The 23,132-nt window shown below is 54.7% G+C and overlaps 3 protein-coding genes across 3 annotated transcripts; 1 reads left to right on the forward strand and 2 right to left on the reverse strand.

Moving 5' to 3' along the window:
• Window positions 1–4,649: 4,649 nt before the first annotated feature.
• Window positions 4,650–8,200, forward strand: TMEM79 (transmembrane protein 79). The gene is made up of 4 exons (XM_075737253.1): window positions 4,650–5,139; window positions 6,090–6,918; window positions 7,179–7,392; window positions 7,683–8,200. The coding sequence occupies exons 2-4, from the start codon at window positions 6,189–6,191 to the stop codon at window positions 7,885–7,887; spliced, it is 1,149 nt and encodes a 382-aa protein (XP_075593368.1). The 5' UTR covers window positions 4,650–5,139; window positions 6,090–6,188; the 3' UTR covers window positions 7,888–8,200.
• Window positions 8,201–9,171: 971 nt separating this feature from the next.
• GLMP (glycosylated lysosomal membrane protein) lies at window positions 9,172–12,956 on the reverse strand. The gene is made up of 6 exons (XM_075736902.1): window positions 12,837–12,956; window positions 11,885–12,142; window positions 11,376–11,558; window positions 10,999–11,217; window positions 10,550–10,827; window positions 9,172–10,230 (listed from the first exon to the last, which is right to left on the reverse strand). Exons 1-6 carry the CDS (start codon window positions 12,954–12,956, stop codon window positions 10,062–10,064), a joined length of 1,227 nt encoding a protein of 408 aa, XP_075593017.1. The 3' UTR covers window positions 9,172–10,061.
• Window positions 12,957–13,107: 151 nt separating this feature from the next.
• On the reverse strand, window positions 13,108–21,021 carry CCT3 (chaperonin containing TCP1 subunit 3). Its single transcript, XM_075736901.1, has 14 exons — window positions 20,873–21,021; window positions 19,571–19,632; window positions 19,054–19,104; window positions 18,895–18,957; window positions 18,207–18,303; window positions 17,694–17,811; window positions 17,346–17,532; window positions 16,737–16,886; window positions 16,128–16,260; window positions 15,658–15,739; window positions 15,352–15,532; window positions 14,830–15,075; window positions 14,161–14,292; window positions 13,108–13,457 (listed from the first exon to the last, which is right to left on the reverse strand). Exons 1-14 carry the CDS (start codon window positions 20,901–20,903, stop codon window positions 13,350–13,352), a joined length of 1,641 nt encoding a protein of 546 aa, XP_075593016.1. The 5' UTR covers window positions 20,904–21,021; the 3' UTR covers window positions 13,108–13,349.
• Between the last annotated feature and the right edge of the window lie 2,111 nt (window positions 21,022–23,132).

The raw sequence follows: 23,132 nt of genomic DNA on the forward strand, positions 1-23,132 counted from the left end.
GGATGGGCACAGGAAGACACTGGTTGCTTCTGCTACTTTTTATGGGTTCGTAAAGAAACGGAGAGTTGGTGGCCTGAAAGCAGTAAGGTTTATCTTTTAGGATGTGGGTTCCTGAGCTGTAAGGCAGAAGGCAGACCCCACGCTAAAATGTCGTCTTATCAGCACGAGCTCCACGGTGCTGCTGGAAGAGGCGGAGGCAGGAGTGAAGAAGAATCTCTGACAGCCAGTGATGACCTGCAAGGATCCTGTGTCCGCAGCAGTGAGGAAAGGGGACACAACGAGGACAAAAAAGTACAGGAGCCAACCTCACTTCAAAAATGTTAGGAAACATCACCACAGGCACTACAGACCATGCACTGATTAAAATGCAATTTAGTATTTGTGCCTTGGGTGGCTTGAGACCACGGGCTGTATTCTACCTAGCAGTTAAGAGGCCAAATTTTGTCCCAGTACCCGTTTTTGTACCTGCTGGGTTTAAACGTCGCTTTCAGACAGCACATCAGAGCCACAGAGGAGGCAAATCAGATGCCAGTCTATTAAAAGAATCAAGTACAGCACATCATGCCAGGCAGGGTGGAAATGGTCCAACACAAAGTCCTCTTCAGCAACGCAGACACCAATCTATCACTTTCCTTCTGTGCCATTAACATTCTGGGATGGGGCAAGACAGCAGGGAGAATTATTTGTCCTCTCTGTATTTCTTTAATACATTACTAAGAGCCTCAGTCTCTGAGGAATAAGACATTTCTCAGGGAAAAGAACTGCAGCCATTCATTTGTATTCTGGCGTGTGTCAGTACACAAATAATACTGCCCAGAACAAGGCTGGCAGACAAGAATAGTAACGCAAAGCCAATGAGCTAATGATTTCCCAGAATCCAGAGAAGAAATCTGTAAAATAAATCCGGTCATCCTACGCTAAAATATACATTGTAGAACAGCACCACAGTTGCCACATTCTGAGGTGAAACTTGGGGACTATCAATCCAGGAAGAGTTAAACAGAAAAGATGAAAGACCATCCTACGAACAGTGATGGACAACCTCATCTCCAAAAGGACACTCCAATGGCCAACGTATTTGCCAAGGACTGTGGAGACCTGAGCTCAATTCCCACTGCTCTCACAAGCAGACACAAAGCTGATCCCACGTGAGCACAGTTTGTAGCTGGGACTGTGACATTCAACATCTGGGATTCAAATACACTGTTTCATCCGATGGCCGAAAGTTTCTAGAGACAGTCAGTCATCACACAAAGCATGACGTGCTTCTTAGAGGACTGGAAGTTACCGCTTCATCTAACTGCATTTCAGGTTGAAATAGAGAAGAACTGACAAAAGACTGTTAAGGTATAAATCTTGCAAAAGAGAGCTATCAGGTAAAAAAATTTGTGGCTGCTGCAGATATTATAAATCCTTGACTAAAATCACAATACTTACTTCCAGCTAAAAGAAGAGCCATCTTTACAGGAGTGTGGTTTTCTTTTCCTGCTGTAAAAATGCTATAAAGCAACCGCGCACCTTATTCTGCCATAAAAATTTAAACAGAAAACAACCGCTTCCTTGCGTCGATGACCAATTCCACGTCTGGTCAAGGGACATTCACTTGTGAGCTCCAGCGGCACAGTGAGGTACCGCTTGTCAGGTGAGCTAAGCGGCATACACATTCCTGGTCCACTGTGACCACAAAATAAAACACATCTTAAACCACGAAGGTGGTTTAAACAAAACGCATTCTCTTTTGCAAGCACTCATCCTCTCCATGGCTGTCCACTGCATCTCAGGTAGCAGTGGGCAAGGTGTTACGCTGCACGAGTTCAAATACTAGATGTGGGAAGCCACCCCTAAGATCAAGTGGGTTATCTCAGTGTGACAGCAGATAGAGAGCTCCACAGCCCTGGAGGCGCTTCTAGCACGACAACGCAGCCCAGACAACGCAGCCCACACCTCGGGTAATCCAAGCTATTGTGTTTTACCACTGACCCTGCAATAAGAAAGAGAAATGCACCTAATATAACTTCAAAGTGCAGGGGATGTGCTCGTACAAAGCACATCGCGGAAACAAGCAAATCCTAGTAACTACCGCTCAAACCTGCTATTACTGCTTTGGACTTCTGGGCAAGGATCTTGCCAGATTTCTCAGACGGAGGCTCGCCTCGCCCTGTTTTAGAGGAGGGCGGTGAGGTTCCACGAGATGAAAGGACATGTCCAATCTCACTGAGCAAGTCAGCAAGACAAAAAGAAGACGGACCCCAACATAAAATCCATCTTTCGCCTTCATCATTTCGCTTGTCTTGGAAACCACACTGTTGCTGCTGAAACTCCACTATGAATCTGCTTTTCTGATGGAGAAACTGAGACAGAAGGTGACAACTTCTGAGCCACACTCACAAAACAAGTCATCGGCAGAGCAGAGGCCAGGCACCTCAGTGCTGACTGCATGGCACCTCATCCTTGCTCAGCTGAGCTGACCAAGACCATCCTTATTTCCCAGATCTTGTCTTCTGATGCTGTTTCCAATGAACAGTGCAGGGATGTAAGCCAGAGTGCAGTCCCAGGGAGTGTTTTATTGGGAAGATCTGCAGCTAGAGCAGTCTTGTCCTCCATACAGCAGGAAAGTGCCCTGGCTCAAGCTCCTGCTCATCACACCCTCTCCTCCAGCACTTCCCATGTAATCCCTGTCTACTGCCAATAGCAGGGACCCGCTCTCCAGCCCCTCTCTCCCTGGATGTCCCCCATATCTTGTCCTTATCCCACTGCATCCCCACACCTCCTTCCCCCTCAGCCCCTGTCATCTCCTACCCCACCTCCCTGAATCACACAAAACTCTATGCCCCATATCCTGACCCATCTCCCTTGGTGCCCCATGCCCTCTTTCCCCTATAGAATCATAGAATCTTTAAGGTTGGAAAAGACCTCTAAGATCATCATGTCTAACCCTGATCCTCTTCTTACCCTCCCACCCGCCTTCTTCCCCCCATCTTGCCTGGCTCCCCCACAGCTCCTTCCCTCACCACCCTTTGTTTTGACTCGTCTCCCTGGACCCCTCATACCTCTCTTTCAGCAGTGCCACCCCCCACTCCATGTATTGCTCATCTCCTCCGGATCCCACACAACCCCCTTCCCTCTAGTCTTCCCTAAATTTCCCCCTTCTCCTTTCCCTTAGCACTCTTCCCCTAGATCCCCCCCCCCCCCCCAGTTTTCTGGACCTCAATTTTCCCTAAATCCCACCATCTCCTTCCCCTGTCTCTCCTGAATATCCCTCCAGTCCCCTTCACCCTGGTTTCCCCCAACTTCCCCTGTGTTCCTCCCTTCTCCAGGTTCCCCTCCAATCTCCCCTGGATCCCCCTCCATCCCTTCCCCCCCTGTTAATCCCCAGTCTTCCCTCAATTCCGCCATCTCCTACCCCAGCCCCCCTAAATCTTCCCTACTTCCCCCCTCTCCCTCCCTTCAGTCCCCCCTAAATCACCCCAATCCGCCTCGGTACTCCCAGATCTCCTCCGGGTCCCTCGCCCCTCCAATCCCCTTCACCCTTGTCATCCCCAATCTCCTCTGGATCCTCCCCGTCTCCCTTCTTCCCTCCTGGTCTCCCGAAGCTCCCCCGCTTCCCCTCCCCGCCCCGGGGCCCCCCCTCAGTCTCCCCCGGATCGCCCCTCACCCCCTCCGCTCCGGCCCTCCCCGGACCCCGCCCCATCCCCTTTCTTCCCTCTGGTCCCCCTAGACCCCCTCACCTCCTTTCCCCGGCCCCCTCATCTCCCCCGACCCGCCTCACCTCCCCCCCGGTCCCTCATCCTTCCCCCCCGCCTTCCCCTCCCCCGATGCCCCTCTCCTCACCGGTACAGCCGCTTGGTGTGCAGCACCTTGGCCTCCGGTTCGCCGCTCTCACCGGTGGCCCCGCCGCCCTGGCTCATGGCGCCTGGCGAGGGCAAGGCCCGGCCCGCCCGGGCGCGGCCCACCCGCTCCCCTCAGCACCGGCCGCGCCGCCCCTCCGCTCCCCGCCGCCGCCCCCGGCCCCGCTCGGCCGCCATGGCTGTGCGGCTGCCCCCTGCCCCGCGCCGCTCTCGCGAGACTTGCCGCGAGACCCGCCGAGCGGCGGGCAAACATGGCGGCGGCGGGACTGGCCTCACCTCGCGAGAGTTTATCCTCTCGCCGTACCAGCACTTACTGCTGGCAACATGGCGGCTGTCGCGGCGTCAGTCAACGAGCTTTACTGGTCTCCCTGCGCGCCGGACAAGGGTCAGCGGCACCGGTAGCCGGTTCCTGCCGAGGCCCTGGTGGGCCCTGCCTATGGCTGCGCCGCGCCACGGGCTGGCAGGAGCTGTGGGGCAGGCCGCCCTCTGCCTTGGCCGCTCAGGGCCCCTGGCACCCCTGAGGACTCAAAACAGGGGCCACCCTCCATCGTGCTGGGGGGGGCACAAGCGGCCCGGCTGGACAGAATGGCGGGAGGAGTCCTTCCCTCAGCCCCGGGGGGGGGTCCCTTCCCTCAGCCCCGGGGGGGGTCCCTCCCTCAGCCCCGGGGGGGTCCCTTCCCTCAGCCCCGGGAGGAGTCCTTCCCTCAGCCCCGGGAGGAGTCCTTCCCTCAGCCCCGGGGGGGTCCCTCCCTCAGCCCCGGGGGGGTCCCTTCCCTCAGCCCCGGGGGGTCCCTCCCTCAGCCCCGGGGTCCCTCAGTGCCACCGCCTAGTACGAATTTCGGGTGCTGCTGACTGGGGCAGGGGCTCCCCAGGGCCCCCCCGTCCCTTCACCCCCTCAGCGAGGCCGTGGCTCTCGGGAACAGCCCAGACAGGGAGCCAGGCTGGGCCAGTCTCTGCCATGGCAGACAAGCACCGGGGCTTCTCCTTCTCCACGGGGCCCTGGCCCTGCTGCCAGCCCCCTTGTGCTTCACCCTACGTGATGGCCGCCCCACGCCACGGAGCGGGACGTCCCCAGGCACGCGATGGCTGAGGGGCCGCTTACGGGCCCAGCGCCGCGTCGGGCGAGGCTGCTGGCGCCTGCCCCTTCGGCCCAGCCCCACCTGAGCTGGTTAAACAGGTTTTGGAGTCCAGACGGTGGAGAGACCGCGGAAGCGTTTCGCAGGCTCCCGGCACAGCCGCCACCACCACCGCCGCGCGTCCCCCGGCCCTGTGGCCCCCCAGCTCTCTCCAAGTAAGTCTCACAGGGATGGGAGCCCGGTGCCAGCTTCCTCCGGCATCCCACGGGGCAACGAGCGAGCGGGGCAGGCAGAGGGGAGATGGAGGTGTGCGAGACACTGGAAGCTGCTGTAGCCATACTGCCTTGTGTGGGCCTCAGGTGAAGCCCCGCACTGCTCGGTGCCTCAGTTTCCCCATGCCTGTGGCAAGGCCAGGGCTCTTTTTGGGGTGCAGGGGTGAATGTGCCCAGAAGGGGGATATAGATATATATATAGATATATAATTGTATTTTTCATTGCAGGAGGCTCCTATGCCCCCAGTCAGCAAAACCTGGGATGGGCTAAGAGACAGGGATTCCCTGATAAGACAGGAAAAACATGAGATTTCTGCCTGGATCTCCTGCTCCCCCATAGCAAGTGGCACACAGCAGCCTCCTGTGCCCACCCCAGATCAGTCTCAGCCACAAGAGGCAGCAAATCTGCTTCATCCTGGGTTTAGCAGTGGTTCCTAGATGTGGCCTGGCAGTCCCTTCCCCAAGTTTCAGGGCTTGGTTGATGGCTGGCACAGGACAGAGCCGCAGGTGGAGCCAGTTGCATTGGCCAGGCAGCATCCAGCTCCCCTGAGTCACAAGTCTCGTGCCCAGTCAGAAACCCTGGGACATTTGGCCAGGTGGGGAAGCAATTCCCAGGCTGCCCCTATTTTGCAGCCAGACCCACACACCCAGGGCTCACCAGGCTCTCAGCTCTGGACTACGTGCCCACACACACAGTAAGACATGCCCTGATCCCGCTGCCACGGGCTGGGAGCACTGGCAGGACGTGAGAGCGTGGGGACACCGGGCTCCGCTTTCTCCTAATAGTGGAAGGGCAGGAGGGTGATGGGGACTCCAGGGGTGGTGGCTGTGTGCATGACCCCAAACTTCTCATTTCTGCTGGTTTTTTGTCTGTCTCCTTTCTCCTGGTGCAGGGTGAAAACAGAAGGGATGGGATCCTAGTCCCCTCTTGACACCTCAGAACACAGGAGAGTTTCTTGCCAGTCCTCAGCGGTGCTGAGCTGGCCGCTCTCATGGCTGCTGCCGACCCCATCCTGCCCCCCGAGGAGGTGGCTTTGCTGGAGCTGGGGAAGGTGGCCCTGGCTGCCCCCCTGGACAAGGTGCCACCAGCCCCGGATGAACACCCAGGGGACCCTGATGCCACCCTGCCATGGGACCATCAGCACAGCACCCAGGGCCAGCCGGAGCCCGTGGAGACGAAGAGGCGCTCAAGTCCTGAAGGGGGCCGCGAAGACCCCGAGGAGGCTGCTCTCACCTGCCCCCAAGCTGAGGCCGAAGATGAGGAAGCCCCCGGGTTGCCCGTGATGGCGGCCCACGTCTTTGTGCCCATCGACCCACAGTGCATTGAGCGGACACCCAGCAAGCAGAAGCAGCAACCTGCCCCATGGCGCCGGGAGGAGGGCAAGGGGGGCTACATCCCCCCCAGCGACAGACCCGACAGCCTCCGCCAGAAGCACGTCTTCCTTCCCATCGGCGCCTCACGCTACAGGGACCCGCTGGGCTTTGAGGGGCGAGTGGCCAAGCCACCGACCGAGGAGCCGCGGTGCCCGTGCGCCAGGGACTGCGGCGCCGGCAACCTCAAAGCTGTGGCCTCGGTAGCGGGGGCCCTGCTCCTGTGCCCCTGCCTCGTCTACGGGGCCTACGTCTTCCTGCCTTTTGATGCCCCGCCGCTGCCCACTATCAGCACCCGTCTGGTCTACACGCTCCGCTGTGCCGCCTTTGCCACGTTCCCCATCGTTCTGGGTGAGCCATGGGTCGGTGTACAAAGCCCTTTGCCCCCCACCGCTGGGCTGCATTAGCCCCGGGGCAGCAGGAGCTGTGGGGTGCGATGAGCAGAGCCAGGGCTGAGCTCTTTGCAGCTCCGTTGCTCCCACCAGGAGCAGCAGAGTGAGTTGTCCTACCCTCTTCCCACCCCATCGCATCTCTCTGGTCCTGTCCCAGCCCTTTGTTCCCAACGCAGTTTCACTGGGCACCTGCTCAGCTCCTCTCTCTGCCCCCACCAGGCATGATCGTCAGCGGCATCTCCCGCCTCTGCTCCTCCGCACTGGAGCCCTTCGGGGACCTGCAACGGGAGGTGGAGATCCACCGCACCTACGTCTCCCAGTCTGTCCATCTCTTCATCCTCTACTTCTTCAACATGGCTGTGCTGGCAACTTACCTCCCACAGGAGGTCCTCAAGCTCATCCCCCTGCTCACGGGGCTTTTCGCCATCTCCCGGTAAGTGGCTCCTTTACCTTTTACCCGAGCTGTGGCAGTGCCCAGGGTGCAAACGGGGTCTGTCGGTGCAACACCACGGCTCAGTGCACACTCCCATTCCAGCAGTGCCTCACCTGGCCAACGACATCCAGGAATGCTGGCACAGGGGAAGGCTTGCTCCATCCCTCAGCCTGCTTCCCGCAACGGCCGCGCCTGGCAAACTCTCGCTGGGGTCAGAACCCCTGCGCAAAGCTGGGTGCCGCCCCCAGGGCATCGCCCTCACTGAGCTCACACCTCTCTGTCCTCTCCAGGTTGATTTACTGGCTGTCATATGCCATCGGACGCTCCTTCCGTGCCTTCGGCTTCAGCATGACCTTCCTGCCCCTCCTGGCCATGCTGCTCTGGAACCTTTACAGCATGTTCATCCTGGAGCCCGAAAACCTCCTTGCTGTGGCAGCGCCAAAGCCCGAGGACCGCTCCAAGGACACTGGGACCAAACTCCGGTTCTGGGGGTGAGGGAGGGCCCTGGGAGATGGGGTGCCTGGACACAGCGGTGCAGAGGGGCTCAGCCCTCCTCACTGCCCTGCCTTGTGAGCCCTGAAGGTGGAGGCAGATCTGGCCGGGCCCCTGCTCCCTGCCCGGACCTGGCAAGGTTTTGCGCCCGGGGTTGATAGAGCTAAGCTGGAAAACCCTCTGCACTGGGAGTTTCCTGCAGGAGGGCGAACAGGGCCCAGAGCAAGACCCAGTGAGCCCTGTGCCATGAGGATGGGTTGGGGTTTGCCTAACCTCCCGCTGGAGCTGGCTTTGCCCAATAAAGCCCTTCACCAAGCGGCTCTGTGGCTGGTTTGGGGACGGTGGGTTAAATTCCCCTAGGAATCGCTGCTGCCAGGACTTGTAGCTTCGCCCGTGGGATGCCATCATCCAGCCCCAAAATGGTGTTTCCAAGAGGGAAAAAATGTTTCCCCAAACCATCCGTCTCCCAGCGCTGCAGCAGCACCCCAGCCCTGCATCCTGCTTCTGGGTCCCTGCAGTGGCAGTGTGGTCAGTCCTGCCCAGCTTGTCCTTCCTCCTCTTCCTCCTCTTCCTCCTGGTGGAGGTTCAGCACCTCGTTCACAAACCGGTTGACTCGGTAGGAGGGAAGGAGCCCTGCCCCAAGGGGGGATGCAGGGAGAAGCTGGGGAGAAGAAGACGGGTGAGATGGCACCAGCCTTGCCACTGCCTAGGGCTGGGGCTGGCCGATGCGCCCCAGGACTGGGGTACCCCTGCCTGCGCCCCTCAGAGCACCGGGCTCCACCTTGGAGTCCTCTGCAGACACAAAGGGACCTCTGGGAGTCCAGCCCCAGGCAAGTCTGACTGGCTCAGTTCTCTGATTCTCAGGCATAACCCAAAACAGTTAAAAACCCACCAAAGAAAGGGAAACCACCCTCCATCCCTAGGTCTGCCAAGTGTTTGGCTTGTCCAGCCTCCCATCCCTGAACGCTGTATCATGGGAGCAGTTCACCCGCTGCAGCCCAGCCCAGTCAGAGAACGGGAACAGCCCAACTCTCCCAATGGACATCGCAGCAGGGATACGGCCCGCGGCCCAAGTTCACGCTGACCCCACGGCTCACAAGCAAAACCAGCCCAGAGCACCACACGCTGCTGTGGGGCACAAGTCAATCCAGGGGCAGGGAGCCTCCCTCTTCTCAGGGGTGTGTTTTGGTACCTTGGTTCCTGCTGAGTTCCAGCACCCTTTAATTCCTGCAAGGCCCAAGAGCTGCTCTCCTCGTGCTCACCTGTAGTGTTTCCACAGGAAACCGCTCTTAGAAATCCACTTTATTTGGTCAAAGACAAATCCGTGATGGAGAACACAAAAACCCAGCACACCCCCAAGTGACGCAGCGCGTCTGGAAACACCAAGCAGCCACAGACCGCGCTTGCCCCGTGGCTTCGAGCACCTGGATAGCGTCTCCAAGCCATCCCTGCAGAAACAAGGGCTGCAGTTAACTGAGAAAAAAGCTTGATCGGCTCTTCATGGGCTGACAGGACGTACCTGAGCTCAAGCAGCTGATGCAAAGCGGCACTGGCTTTCCCTCTTGTACCAGCAGCCCTCACTGAGGCCAGCACAGCAAAAAGTGCCTCTTGGGGACTGAGGAGTCCGTGAGCCCCAGCTGGGTTAGGGGGGCTGTTCTGGGATGCCCCCAGCACAGCGAGAAGCAGCAAGGCACCCTGGCAGGAGCAGTACTGGTCCCCAGCCCCGTCCTCCACCCCTGCTCCTGGGTTGGAGCCACCCAAGCAACCCTGGAGCGCTCTGGAAGTGGCACAGGACAGGGCACAGCCGGTCCCAGCTGTTGCCTGGCTGCAGACAGAACAACAGTGGTTTTATCCCTTGGGAGAAGGAGGATCTTTCCGCAGCTCAAGGCAACCCTGATCAACTTCCCCCGGTCCCTTCCCTTGGCTGGATGGATCAGGAAAAAAACAGAGGAAGAAGTGTAATCAGATGCAGGATCTGGGCAGTAGAAGGGAGCAGGACAGACGGACAGGCGATGTGGACAACTGCTGCGAATGTTGCCCTGGTGCCCTCTGAGCCTGGACTGCAGGGATGGAGGGGAGGACAGAGAGGAGCTTGCAGGCATTGGAGCCCCTGCAGCAGCCACAGTCGTTTCCTGGCTACAAGAAGGATCCTGGGGTCTCTCCAGGGACCATCCCGCTCAGTTGATGGGCTCATACTCAGAGTAGCGTTTCCTCTGGACAAAGAGAACCACACAGCTGCCCACCAGGAGCATCACCATGGGGGTACCCAGAGCCACGGCCACGATGGAGATGACGAGCGGGGAGAAGGTGTCCTCAGGGGGCTGCCTGAAGCCCAGCAGCGCCGACCTACAGGAGAGGATGAGACAAGTCAGCAATGGAGATGGGGATCAACTGTGTCCCACAGGTGGAATATCTGGGGCTTCCAACCCCAACAGGGTCAGATCAAGATTCCTTGGCAGAATTGAGTCTCCCAGACTGGGCGAGGGAACGCATCAATAAACTGCAAAACTCCTTGCTACAGGATCATAGGAAAACACAGACTTTTGTCCGTGTTTGATAGGAGACAGTTATTAAACAGAGAAACCCTCTAACCTAGCAGTTCCCCATACGGCAAGTTATTCGTGGCTGGGAGAGCATCATTTCACGCACAACAGACCCCACTCACCAGCTAAGATAGCGCTTCTCCTGGTAAACCTTTCCGTCCTCTCCCCCAAAAGAGATATTGATCGCGCTGATGGTGTAGGTGCTGCCTACACCCTCCCCAAAGTAGGCGTGGACAATGCTGGACACGGGCAGGGTCCAGTTGGCTGCTTGCAGGCCGTGAGACCGGCACTGGATGCTGTCCTCGCGCCTGGGGGTCTGGGAGCCGTAGGCTGTTGCCTTCCACTGCAGGAAGCTGAGCGTGGAGCTGCCGTTTTGGGACTGGGCTACCAGGGAGAGCGTCTGGTGGAGGGAGAGCGACGGGCAGTGAAGTGAGGGCAGGAGATGGTCTTCATGCCAGGGTGAGCCATAGCAGGGAGCCACAGGTCGCCCGGGCTGCTTGCCCCAGATCCCACTCACCCTTGTTCCCACAGCGGGGGACGTCCCTGAGCCCAGCGCTCACCCCACGCTCACCTCAAAGATGGTGGGAGTGTACTCATCATCGATGGAGCGTGCCGAGCGCAGCTTCTGCACCACCCCCGTCTCCTCCACCGTGGCCACCTCCAGTGCAAATCGGGAGCTGTTGCCCCGCGGAGCCACCCCAGCCAGGACGAACTCCACTTTAGAGCTGTCTGCGGTGTGCAGGAGGCTGGGCAGGGGCCCGTCACGGCCGTTGGCCTCGTAGGCTGTCACCTGCAGAAGACACAGGTCAGAGGGACAGCGTGATCGCTGGCCGGGACACCAAGGGGCAACGTTCCCTCTCTAGAAGGTGCTTTGGACGGGATATTCACTGTGTTCTCCTTACAGCGTCCCAGCGCAGCTATACCCCCCCTCTGCCCACGCGGACTTACTCGAAACGCCAGGCTGCCGTTGGAGAAGCTGCCACTGGGGCCAGTGGCTGGGATGCCCGTGAACTCGGCCGTCAGGGCCGTGTGGTTCAGGGTGCGATTGACGCTGTCCCAGGAAAAGTCAGACAGGTCGTACGTGGGGTAGAAGAGCTCTTCCAGTGTTTTGGCCTCGCTGTACTCAAACACCTAGGGAGAAGGAAGGGAAGAGGGGCTGGGAGCCACCAGCGGGTGCTGTGGACACCACTGCTTTGTGCGACGGTCCAGGGGTTCTGCGCACCAGGCTGCCGCTGCCACCAGGGAAAGGAAGGAGACCAAAACGGAGCTGCCTTGGCCGAACATCTCAAGGCACCGCCACAGCTCAAGCCGGAGACAATCAGGGAAGGACACACAAGGGGCCATTTCGCTGCAGCCGTAAAAGCTGCCGAGCGAGCTGCTCTGCCCCAAGCAACTTCTTACGCCCGCTCCACCATGGGGCAGCTCTCCCGGAGCAGGGCCACCTTCCTCAGCGGTACCTTGGTGAAGACAACAGCAGTGGAGTAGATGACGCTGCCGGGAGGGTCGATCCAGATGGCGCCCGCAGGAGCGGGCGAGAGCAGCTGGGTCCAGTTGACGCGCAGGGTGCTGCTCCTGCTCGCCGAAGCCACCAGCAGCACTGCGGGGGCCCCAATGCTGCTCCAGACGTAGTGCAGGGTGTCACTGGGCCCCACCGCCCGCACGTGAAGCAGATTGACGGAGGAGTTGTTCCAGCCAGGGTTGTACTGCATCGACACCTGCAGAGGAAGGAGAGGTCTCAGGGGGGACTCAGCCCTACCCAGCGCAGGACGATTCCAAACGCATCGCTTCCTGGTTAGAGCAGGGCACGTGAGCCGCCTCGTCTTCCCTGTGAGCTTTGCAGGCGATGAAGCCCTGCCACGGCCCGAGTGTTGCTAAACAAGCTTGGTCAGCATTTCTCATCCGGCTGTTTCGGAACAGCTTTCCGGCAGCGAGCCACATCCCTGCCTGCAGCTGCGGTGCTCTCACCGGATCAGGGCACAGCGGGGAGACAGGGACGGAGACGGGTGGCACCGGGACGGGTGGCAGCAGGACAGGGGTTAGCAGCGCAGGGTCCCCAGACACGGGGCACCCACAGCGTCCTGCGTGGGAGGACGGAGGGAGGGGCAGGTTCCAGGTTTGCGTGGCGTGGGGCAGGGAAACCCGAGGAAACCCCTCTCCTTCCCCACAGCCCGCACCTTTAGGCCACAGTATCGGCATCACCGGGGTCGGGCGGGATCTCGGGGGCGGGGGGGGGCGGCCCTAGCTCCGAACAGGATCAGACCCCCCCCCGGGGAAGCTCCCGGTCCCACACACGGGTCACAACGCGGAGGGAGCGTAACGAGCCCCAGACCAGAGACTGGAAGATCGCGGCGGCTGCTCCGAGCCCCGGTGTCCCCCCGCTACCGGCCGTCACGTCCCAGCCCCGCTCACCTGCCGGCCGCCCCCGGCCCCGGCCCCGGCCCCGGTCCCGGCCCCGGCCCCGGCCCGGCCGCCCGCCGCCAGCAGCAGCAGCAGCAGCAGCAGCACCGGCAGCGCCGCCGCCGCCGCCATGGTGCGAGCCCGCCGTCACGTGACCGCGCAGAGCCCCGCCCCCCGCCCCTTAAAGGAGCCGCCCCCGCCCCTTCAGAAGGATTTTGGGGGTGCAGGGAGGCTTTTACATCACCCTCCGCCCCCCCCACACACATGAAACGCACCGACAGACTGAACTGAGGCGGTTTATTTCTGAGGCAAACAGTAAGGAGAAGTTCCAGTCCCGAGACTCCCAATTAAGCATCGTTATCTCCACGACACATCAGCTGTTTCCACACCTTTGTGGGGTTTGGTTTTTTTTTTTTCCTCCTTCCCCCCATCCCTCCCCCCCAGACTCCAGCCAAACTTTTCCCCAGGGTCACTCCATCCAGCTCTTCCCGGTGCCCGGTTCTTCCCGCGGTGACTCGACCCCTCTTACTCCTGGGCCGTCGCCTCCGGCTGCGCAGGCTGCTTGCTTTGATCATCGCCCTTCTTTTTGTGCCCCGAAACAATGTCATCAATGCGGAGGAGGAGAACGGCAGTCTGGGGAGAAACACCGTACCCGGATCTAGTCAGGAGCTCATCACAAAGAATAAAACCCAACATACCCAGCTTTCACACCAAAAAAACATCTGCCTTCCGTTAAACGATTGTCTCAGCACAGCAGAAAGGAGACGGCGCCCACGCCGGGCAGGGACGCCCCAGGGAAAAGGGGACGTCAATTATTTCTAGCTGACTGACGAGAAAGGCACGCGGCGTCCCGTCAAACCGCGGCCTTTGATCCAACACCAGCGAGCGAACGCTCAAAACGCGATCTTTTAAGCAGGGGAGGGCAGCTTACGCAAGGCCGGTGTCGTGGTTTTACCACAGCCAGGCAGACGATCCAAAGGGCAGGAGCTCCCAGGGCCACCAACTGGATTCCAGCACGTTGCTGGCACTGAATTTCTCAGTCACGGCTCTGGCCGTCGCTCAGAGCAACCCGTCCTCACGAGAGCAACAGGTCTGCGCAGTTTGCAGAAAAAGATGGGACGGAACCCGACAAATTCTAGCCACGGGATCAAAAAAAAATCAACCCCTCCCGCGGGCGCCGCGTCCCTTATCGTCACAGCTCCTGCGTCCGTGAGCTGGAATGCTGGCGCACACGGCGCTCAGTCTGCGGTGCTTACCAAGCGCGGAAGCGGTAACATTCCCCGCTCCCAAGAGAGATCCTACGGGGGCTCTTTCGTTCCCCCCGCCATCTCCTTACCTCCACCGCTGTTTTGTAGGTCTGCAATTTGACCGCTAAAGGCTCCCAGATCCCCAGGTCCTTCATGTCAGCCAAGGCTCCGCTCTCACCGTTCACCCCCCACGTCTGGCTGCCTTCTTGAGTGTGTTTCGCCTGTAAGCGGAACAGCGGGTCACCACCGACGGAGTAAGAGCAAATTCACCTTCTGGAAACTCAAATTGACCGCAGAGCTCAGGAAAACAGTAAAAAGTCATTAGAATGTTCTCAATTTTGGAGTTTATACAAGGCATGTTACTGAGCATCACTTGAAACAGAAGTTAAGACTTGGAGATATTTTCTCTCGTGCCATCTAACCTAATCTCCAAGGAAGATTTTGATTTTGTTCACCCTCGGGGTTTTGTTTTTAAACTCGGTACCTCAAACAAGCTATTTAATTCCATTTCCGTGCTTTCAAATTTGGCACAAAACTTCAGTAAAAAGGTCTGCAAGCCCACCTAATGCAAAAAAACCCTGACAGTCTTTCAATGCCGTTCAACGGATGGCTTGCTTTAACACAGGTTTCCTTTAACGTAAAAACCTGCCGCAACTCCTGAAAAGCCACCCCCCCACGGCAGGACGATCGAACCGAGGGGCGGGACACAGCGGGAAGGGGCTGAACCTTTTCAGATAATCCCACACCACGCGCCTCACCCTGAGCGAGGTCAGCACGCGGATCGTACTGGCGCCACAGTTCTGGATCAGCGTTCGGGGAATGACTTCCAGAGCCTGGGCTACGGCGCGGTAGGGCCACTGCTCCACGCCCGTCATGCCTTTGGATTTCTCCGTCAGCGCATGGGAAACGGCCATTTCGGTAGCTCCCCCTCCCGGCACCAGCTGCGGGTCGATGAGGACATTGCGACACACCTGCATGGCATCCTGAAGGTTGCGCTCTACCTCCTGCAACAGCCATAAAAAGCACAATTTATTGGTTGGGGGGGACTGTAGCACACCACCAGCTGAACAAACAGCCCGGGCTCTGCTGGGCCGGTTCCTCTGCATTACGCCGGTTTTGCTGTCACTGTACGGTACAGCAATTCTTTGTCACTCCAGAACCCGGAGGAAACTCGGCCTTGCTTCGTTTGCACACCAAAGCTGCTCAAGAGGAGGCAATGACTTACTGACACCAAGACGGTGGCCAGGACAGGAGGGGAAGCAGAACACGTAGTAACTTACTGCTAGGATCTCCTTGCTGGCTCCACGCAGAACGATAGTGCAAGCCTTGGGGTCTTTGCAATCAGTGATGAAGGCAAAATACTCGTCTCCTATTTTTTTAACTTCAAAGAGCCTGGCTCCGGTTCCCACATCCTCCTCCCGCAGCTCATCTGTGCGACTCACAATGCGAGCACCACAGGCCCTAGCACAGAAACAGGTCAAGTTAAGACGCTCCCAAATAAGAACTGGGGAGAAAAGGTGAGACGAGAACAAAAATGCCACGCCACAGACAGCAAGAACGGGCTCAAGCGAAGAGACAGCGTTTACCTAGCGATCCTGTTGTTGTCTGTCTTTCTCACCCTGCGGATGGCGGTGATGTTGGCTCTCATCAGGTAGTGCTGGGCCAAGTCTGAAATCAGGTTTGTACAATTTTATTGATGAATCAGCAGTATCGCAACAAACTTGATGTGTCTTTACGTTAAAAAAGGTTATGGAAAGAAAAACCTAAATGTAGTTTCTTAAACCAAGCTGTAAGACAAAATTACAGTGCAGCTTTCCATGGTTTGCTAGACTCATCCTCACTTATATTTTGATATCATTTCCAAATGCTGGAAAAGCAAAAATATTATTCTAAGTGTCTACGTTCACAAGGCAAGCTCAAGAATCAACTTCAACACCTGCAATGTAGAACTATTGGGGTTTTCCCCCCCCTTTCCTTTTTTTTAAGTTACTGAGCGGTGCATTTAACAGAGCATGTTGAGATACATTGAACACAAAGAAGAATCACGTGTTATTACCAGAAATGCCTTTTTCTGTGATGACCAGATCTGGCTTGACTCTCATCAGATCCTCGCAGATCTGCTGAATGTACTCTTCCTCCATCTGCAGGATGCGGGCAAAGTCTTCCTCCCGCGTTATTTCAATATCAGTCTGCACAGAAAGAGGTGTAAGTATCTTACTGTACTCCTCCCTTCACCGAGTTAGACACCAATCCCCTGACTTGAGTGATCTTAACTCCTCCAGTATTGCCTGGGGAAGAGTTAAGGAGAATACACAATGAAAAATACTGATCAAATAAACCGAGATGTGACACTGTATCTGTTTAACATTAATGTTAATGAAAGCACAGAAATATTTCTTTGACTCTTGACCATCACTTAGATGCACAAATCACTGTACCTGCTCCAGCGAGTAAAAGCACTGTAACCTCAGTTTTATTTTTCTACCGTTTCCTCCAGGATACTACTGACCCCACAGCCGAACTACCCCGTACACGCATAAGGTCTCCAAAAGGCAGAACACAAAGAGAGCCTTTCGCCACTCATGCTTTTAACTACCTATCTGGATTTGTTCACTTTACTAGTCTTAAATAAGTTGCAGACATCTTCCAACAGCACTTGCGTTACCTGGCTCTCTCCTTTCTTGTATTCTAGTGAACAATCCAGAAGGACAATGCGTGGATTCTTAATAAGGCGACGCATTCTGGGATGAGTTACATCTTTATTCACCATGATTCCACGTAAAACACACGAGTCTTCACTAAAACCACCTGGAATCTGACAGACACAAGAAAGGGGGAAAATGAGGCAAGTGTCTACTTCATGAAAACCTGTGTGTCTGTGCTCCTGAAACTATCCATCCCACGTAACCACGGTGCATCCAGGTCACAATCTGGGTTAAAATTAAGAGCACGCTGATTTAGATTAAGCAAAAAGCTGTGGAAGAATTTGAGAAACTGCTCGCATCTGATTGCCTGGCAACACGTGTTAGGAAGATGGAAACCAAAACAACTTAAATTATCTTTTTGACAAATATTGTAAAAGAGCTGAAATAACTGCCCCTGTTTTCACTGTAAACCAGCAGGGCGGATAGCACCGACTAAAAGATCTCCTGCAGTTTGCGGACTGCAGAGCAGTAGCACAAAATTCTTCCCGCTGCATCGTAGGAATAACTACTGATGTAGTTCAGAATGAGAAAGGTGTACACTGATAAGAAATGGTTCAGGACATACTCACCTTTTCTACTTTTGCGTATTTTTTAATATCAATTTCCTTTCTGCCATTTTCTTCAAACTCCACAGTCTTAACAGCATCAAGAGCAATGCTACAGGCCAAGTCAGACCAGCGGTTTATCGCCTTGGTATTTATAGCACTTTTTATTATTTTAAGCATCATCTCTTTGTTGTTCACATCCACCGGAGTGCTGACACAAAGGAAAGAACAAACAGTAAACTGAGTATTACTCCAGGCTACAATCTATTCATAATCCCCTTGAGTCCCTCTCCAACTATACTCGGTTTTATTTTACTAAAATGACTGAAACCCCATATCCCTTCTCTCTACCTCCCGCGAGCCCATACTTACCCAATTTTCTTCAGAATGCTGATCATGTCATCCAGAGCCTTACGATAAGCCCCAATGATCACAGTTGGGTGCATCTGCTGTTCAAGGAAGTGTTCGGCAACAGAGAGCATCTCTCCAGCTAAAAAAAAAAAAAAAACCACATCAAAATTCCCCAGATAAGTTAGCAGAACAATCAACAGTCGAGACAGGGGAACAGCATACCAGATGAAAAGTATGTGCTAGCCACAGAGAGAGCTCTAACGTCATCTACACCTTTCTTTGTACTTAACTGTGCTTATCTCAGGGAAAGAACACAACTTTCCAAAGCACAGAGCTGATCACCTAAGGGTCTAATGAACCTAACGTCCTCTTCCCCAGTTTAAAAAAAAAAAAACAAAAAACAAAAAACAAAAGGGTTGGTAAATAATGAATATTTATCTTATTAAAGGCACACTTACTCGGCTCTGATGAGCAAAAAGGGCAAATTTCAGCCTTAACCCTTTATAAAAAGTACATCTTATTCACTTTCCTTACCAAGGATAATTACAGATGTGGTCCCATCTCCAACTTCTTCATCTTGAGTACGGCTGATCTCAATCATTGATTTTGCAGCTGGATGCTGAACTTGAATCTGTACAGGAGCAAGGGGAATGTTTTTGTTGCAGAATACTAAAGCTGAAACTTCTTTCATTGCCCAATGGAACAAATTCCACACCTTTTAAAAAATCAAAGACATTCTGCCCAACTATAGCAAAGATTTTTCTTCCTTTTTGAGAGTGAAAATAAGCTCTTGTATTTCACAATATTGCATCTCCCACAGTTTTTCAGGCATTACGATCTTTGTGATGTTATTTCAGCAGCACTTGCACCAAAAAGACGAGAATGATTTCTTGGACTCATTATTTTGCATTGTAAAAGCGAACATCTACTCATAAGGTTTTGACACAAGTGATTATAGCTACAATTACCACGGAATTTACACCAGTCTTGTAAAACTTCCATGAAAACTTACCATTCTGGGATCAAACCCACTTTCCTGAGGAGGAAGAGCATTTGCTGGAAGTATTTATTCCCTCCCCAGTACGCACCCTTCTTGGTACTGCTGTTTAGTACTTGCCAGCTCTCAAGACCGAAGACAAAATAACATTGGCAGCTGTGTAACTGTATCCTCGAAGATTCTGACTCACACGTTAAGCAAGACAACCCTTTAGAAGAAACTTACTTCTCTGAGAATAGCATTGCCATCATTGGTCATCACGATCCCACCCATGGGGTCCAAAAGCATCTGCAACCAAAAGAGAAGCGTTATTTGCACTGATCTACAATACGTGTAGTGTTTCTAGTCAGGAGGCAGCACGAGTATTTCAGCAGAAGTTCTCACCTTCATCATAGCTCTTGGTCCTAAACATGTGCGGATAATGTCAGCAATAGTCTAGGAGGAACAAAAGAAATGAGGTAATACAGGAGGACATCAAAAAGCCTAAAAAACCCGTAGTCTATATGAAACAAGCAGCCACTGCAGAAGTTAAGAATTGTGCGGGAACGAAAACACAGGGATTATAAGAGCACTGGCACCACACTAAATTATATTATATACATTATATTACCTAAATCATATGTCAAAACTTATACACTTTCAGATTTTGCAGAGAAAGTGGTTTTGGTGGGTTAAACCCTTTTGTGTTCAGTTACATTGCACCTATTATTTTAACACTGAAAATTCATTTTCTATCCTTCTTCTACTCTAGATTCATACAGACTAGACAAAACATGCTTCAGATCCAGTTTTCCCTCATCAATATATAAATACACACAAAAATGTACATACTAAAAAAAAAAAAAAAAGAGAGAGAGAGAGAAAAAAAGAATGAAAACAGCCTGACATGAGAACATCGCACCTTAGCAGCAGTGATGTTTCCAGTCTGGACTTTTCTTCCAGACTCACGTTTCATATTCTGACCTAAAGCACATAGAAAAAAAAAATCAAAATATTAAATTACAAATATAAGTTTAATCTGATCTTACTAAGAAGTCCAAGACAAACTCAGTCACACACACTTGAAATACAATCAGTTCTAAATTAAGAGTTTACAATATAAATACCACAGCCACTAGAAGAAAGGACGTTCAGAGACAAGTGTCAGTGAAAAACAACATTCCTTATTATAACAGAATCCCTGACTAACATCATAATTCAACTGAGACAAAACTTCACAACCCTGAAATGTAACCTACTCCCCCAAGAAAATCAAACAGCAGTGAGTCACTAGAATCTGCAAGATCCCACAAAGCCTAGGAACTGCTACTCAGTAGTTTTCAGTCAAAAAAAAAAGGGGGGGGGGGGTACAGATGTAGAACACCGGTTTAAAATTTTTATACATCATAGTAGCCATTGCTGTATCACAGGCTCACCACCGTATCTGGAGACTAGCTGTGAAAAGGGTCTGCCCTAAGAAATCTCTAGGCTTGGTGCTGCTTTTATTACAAGCCTACACTGGACGAGCATAGATTTACTTCAGGAGCGGATGCCGGTGCATATAGATTTGTTGGACAAAACAAAAGAAAGCAACAGTAAAAGCAGCACCAAGAATGAGGTAGCCTATAGCAAAGGAGCTCTGGGCTACAGCAGCCTGCCTTTTGGGTTAGTGGTGAACAGAGCACATGGAGAGATGAGAATGAAAAACGCAAGCAGGGGAAAAAAAAAAATAATTAAAAAAAATCAAAACCCTTAGGGAAGTCTGTTATTGGAGAGCGGTGAGAGAATCCCAAAGCGTTCAAATGGGACCGCACAAAGCAACACGCTGAGAAACACACCAGCAGAAATATAGTTGAGAGAAATCGAGATGTGCCAGGACAGGTTTAACGAGGAACGGGGGCTCCGACCCCCACAGACCTCCCGCGCAGGGGGAGAAACGCGGCCACGGCGGGGATGGGGGGGGACGGACACACGGCCCATCAGGGCTGGGCAGCGGCTGTGGAGAGGCAGCGAGCGGAAGCTCAGGGCGTGCCAGGGGCGGGAGCCGCGGCCCAGGGGAACCCCCCGGAGAAGAGGGGGCCGGGCTGGGGGTCCCTGAGGGAGTGCCCGGCCGTGAGGGGGAACCAACATGGCGGCGGGGAAGGGGAGAAGGACCCCACCCCACCCCTCCCACCGCCCTCCGGGAACCCCCGGGAGGCCGGGCCGGCCGGCCGGCGACACTCACTGAGCACAAGGACAGGGCGCGGGCCCATCATCGCGGCGGCGGCGGCGGCCCGAGCACGGCACCCGGCGCGGAACCTTCTGGAGACAGCGAACGCGAGGCGGCCGCTACGAGAACTGTCGCTTCACCGTGCCGTGACACCCTATCCCGCCTCCCGCCCGCAACGACCAATCCCACCCCGTCTCGCAGGCCCGGCGTCCAATAAGAAGGCGGTTCTCCTCCTCCCCGGCGCTTAGAGCAAGTTCGGTTGAGAAGCCATGCCCTAGCGCATGGGCCCGCGTGATACTGCGCATGTGCGGGCTGCCGGCGCCGAGCGTATGGACGCTGCGGGCGGGGGACTCAGTGAACAGACACAAAGGGGTCGGAGGAGCAACCGTTGGGCCGTCGTATAGGGGATACTCTCCTGCCGCACTCCCCGTTGCATCTGGAAGGCACGGAGCCGGGCCGCGGAGGCTCCGCAGGCGAGCTGTGAGGCAGATCGGAGTCTCTGAGAACAGCGTGTGGAAGTCCTCAACGTCCACGCACCCCCCCCCCCCTTCCCCTCAGCGCTGTGGTCTCGCCCATCCCGTGCTAGGGGAGAGGCAGGCTGCCGCGAGGCACGCTGGGAGCGGTAGTTCCTGAGGGAGCGGCCGTGCCCCGCCGCCTCCCCCGGCCTCGGCCCCGCCACGCCTCGGCCCCTTCGGCGTCTCAGTGACTGAAGCGGGGCCGGCTGGTGGGACCTGAGACCCTCCCCGTGCACCGGAGGCTCTGGTGTCCCCTCAGCAGAGCTCCTAGGCCTGCAGCCGTCGGGCATCCTCACAGCAGCCGTTTCTGTCACAGGGCACTGCCAGGCCTGTCCGGTTTGTTCAGTGTTAATTATGGGGAAAGAGGGCACAAAACCCGTTCCATTTGCCCTTTCACACCTTGTGTGCCTAGAAAAGTTTCTAGCTTGTCTGATTCCTCCCCGCCCCCCAAATTGTTCTGCTCTATAACAAGGCTTTGTCTTCCTCTCTTACAGTTACCTGCTCTCTTCCACCTTACACAGAGCCACCAACTGTTAGCCAGGAAGAAAAACATACAGAAGAAGTAGGCTGGATGTATTAACCTCTGATAGCCAACTGCTGCTTCAGTAAGGTGCTTTGCAGAGAAATTCAAGCCTCTTTGTAAAAAACTCTAAGCTTCTTAGGCCAAGGACAGGTATTTTCTCAGGGTTTGGCTGATGGTGTCCTGGTCTATCCTGAAACTGCAGCAAACGCTGCTGAGGTGTGGGAGAGAGAAGCCCAGTCTATGGTTACACTGCTTCAGGGGCAGTGGTGTCCCACAACTGGGGTTCGTTTACCCGGTGTGCGATACGCCAATATACATGCAGAGCAGAGGTATTTCATTGCGTATTTGTGCAGATGAGAGCGTCTGTCCCAAGACAGCACACCAAAGCTCCAAATCGGTGGTTATTTATACATACAATATTCATCTTTCTAATACATATGCATTGTTAGTCTATTAAATGATTGGTTTAGATTTCTTTGTCTAGCATGCAAACTAGAACGCATGCTCAGTTCTTTACTCCGCCTTTCTCTTTTGAGTAGGTGGTAGAATTGGGTTAGGTGGTCGCAAGTCCCCCTGACGGGATTACCTTTCCCCTAGGTTCCCAGTATTTTTGGCAAGTCCAAATGGTTCTTCAAGGCTTGTTGGTCAAACTAAAAATTTATCAGTTACACTTCTACTTCTTGACAATCACATCTTAATTAGTACATTGTTTGGATAAACATTAACTAACACGGGGTAGGACTATACAATGGTCGTCCTTAGCAGCAATAGTCTTGGTTACGTTTGATTTTGCTGTAACAGCGGGTGGCTAACATTGATTTAAGCTCTGTGATGCTTTCCGTAGTCTGCAGCTTGAATAAGCTCACCTGGTTCAGCAGGGAAAGAAGAAAGTGGGTGTATGGAGAGCTGTTGGCAAAGGTTGGGAGCGGGGAACTTTGATAAAAGAATGAGGTGGTACGTGGTGCCAGCGGCTGGGGCCCTGGAGAGGTGGATTCACGGGCTGTTTGTTTGTGCGTGTGAGGAGGAATTTGTGTACAGAGGTGTTGGATTTGTGGTCCGTCTCCCACCAGAGGTCTGCAGGCAACTGCCTTAGAAACATGGGAACTGGTGATTGCCGTAGGCTCCCTCCAGCACTGAAAATCAGGCCCAGTGGCTTTCTGTTTTGTTACTGGTTTTGCAACAGGGAGGTCAGGACATTTCCTAATCTGTCTGGGTGGAGCTTGTCTGGCGTGAGGTC

The sequence above is a fragment of the Balearica regulorum genome, chromosome 28 (genome assembly GCF_011004875.1).
Source record: "Balearica regulorum gibbericeps isolate bBalReg1 chromosome 28, bBalReg1.pri, whole genome shotgun sequence".
Lineage (NCBI taxonomy): Eukaryota > Metazoa > Chordata > Aves > Gruiformes > Gruidae > Balearica > Balearica regulorum.

Excerpts from the sequence above, each read along its gene's own strand:
- TMEM79 (XM_075737253.1), top strand. The coding sequence starts at position 6,189 with ATGGCTGCTGCCGACCCCATCCTGCCCCCCGAGGAGGTGGCTTTGCTG. Across the intron at positions 6,919-7,178 it reads CACGTTCCCCATCGTTCTGG|GCATGATCGTCAGCGGCATC; the intron begins GTGAGCCATGGG and ends TGCCCCCACCAG. Across the intron at positions 7,393-7,682 it reads GGGCTTTTCGCCATCTCCCG|GTTGATTTACTGGCTGTCAT; the intron begins GTAAGTGGCTCC and ends TGTCCTCTCCAG.
- GLMP (XM_075736902.1), bottom strand. The coding sequence starts at position 12,956 with ATGGCGGCGGCGGCGGCGCTGCCGGTGCTGCTGCTGCTGCTGCTGCTG. Across the intron at positions 11,559-11,884 it reads CTGCTGTTGTCTTCACCAAG|GTGTTTGAGTACAGCGAGGC; the intron begins GTACCGCTGAGG and ends CCTTCTCCCTAG. Across the intron at positions 11,218-11,375 it reads ACGGCAGCCTGGCGTTTCGA|GTGACAGCCTACGAGGCCAA; the intron begins GTAAGTCCGCGT and ends TGTCTTCTGCAG.
- CCT3 (XM_075736901.1), bottom strand. The coding sequence starts at position 20,903 with ATGATGGGCCCGCGCCCTGTCCTTGTGCTCA. Across the intron at positions 16,261-16,736 it reads ACAAGAAAGGAGAGAGCCAG|ACTGATATTGAAATAACGCG; the intron begins GTAACGCAAGTG and ends CTTTCTGTGCAG. Across the intron at positions 15,076-15,351 it reads CCAGCAAGGAGATCCTAGCA|GAGGTAGAGCGCAACCTTCA; the intron begins GTAAGTTACTAC and ends TGGCTGTTGCAG.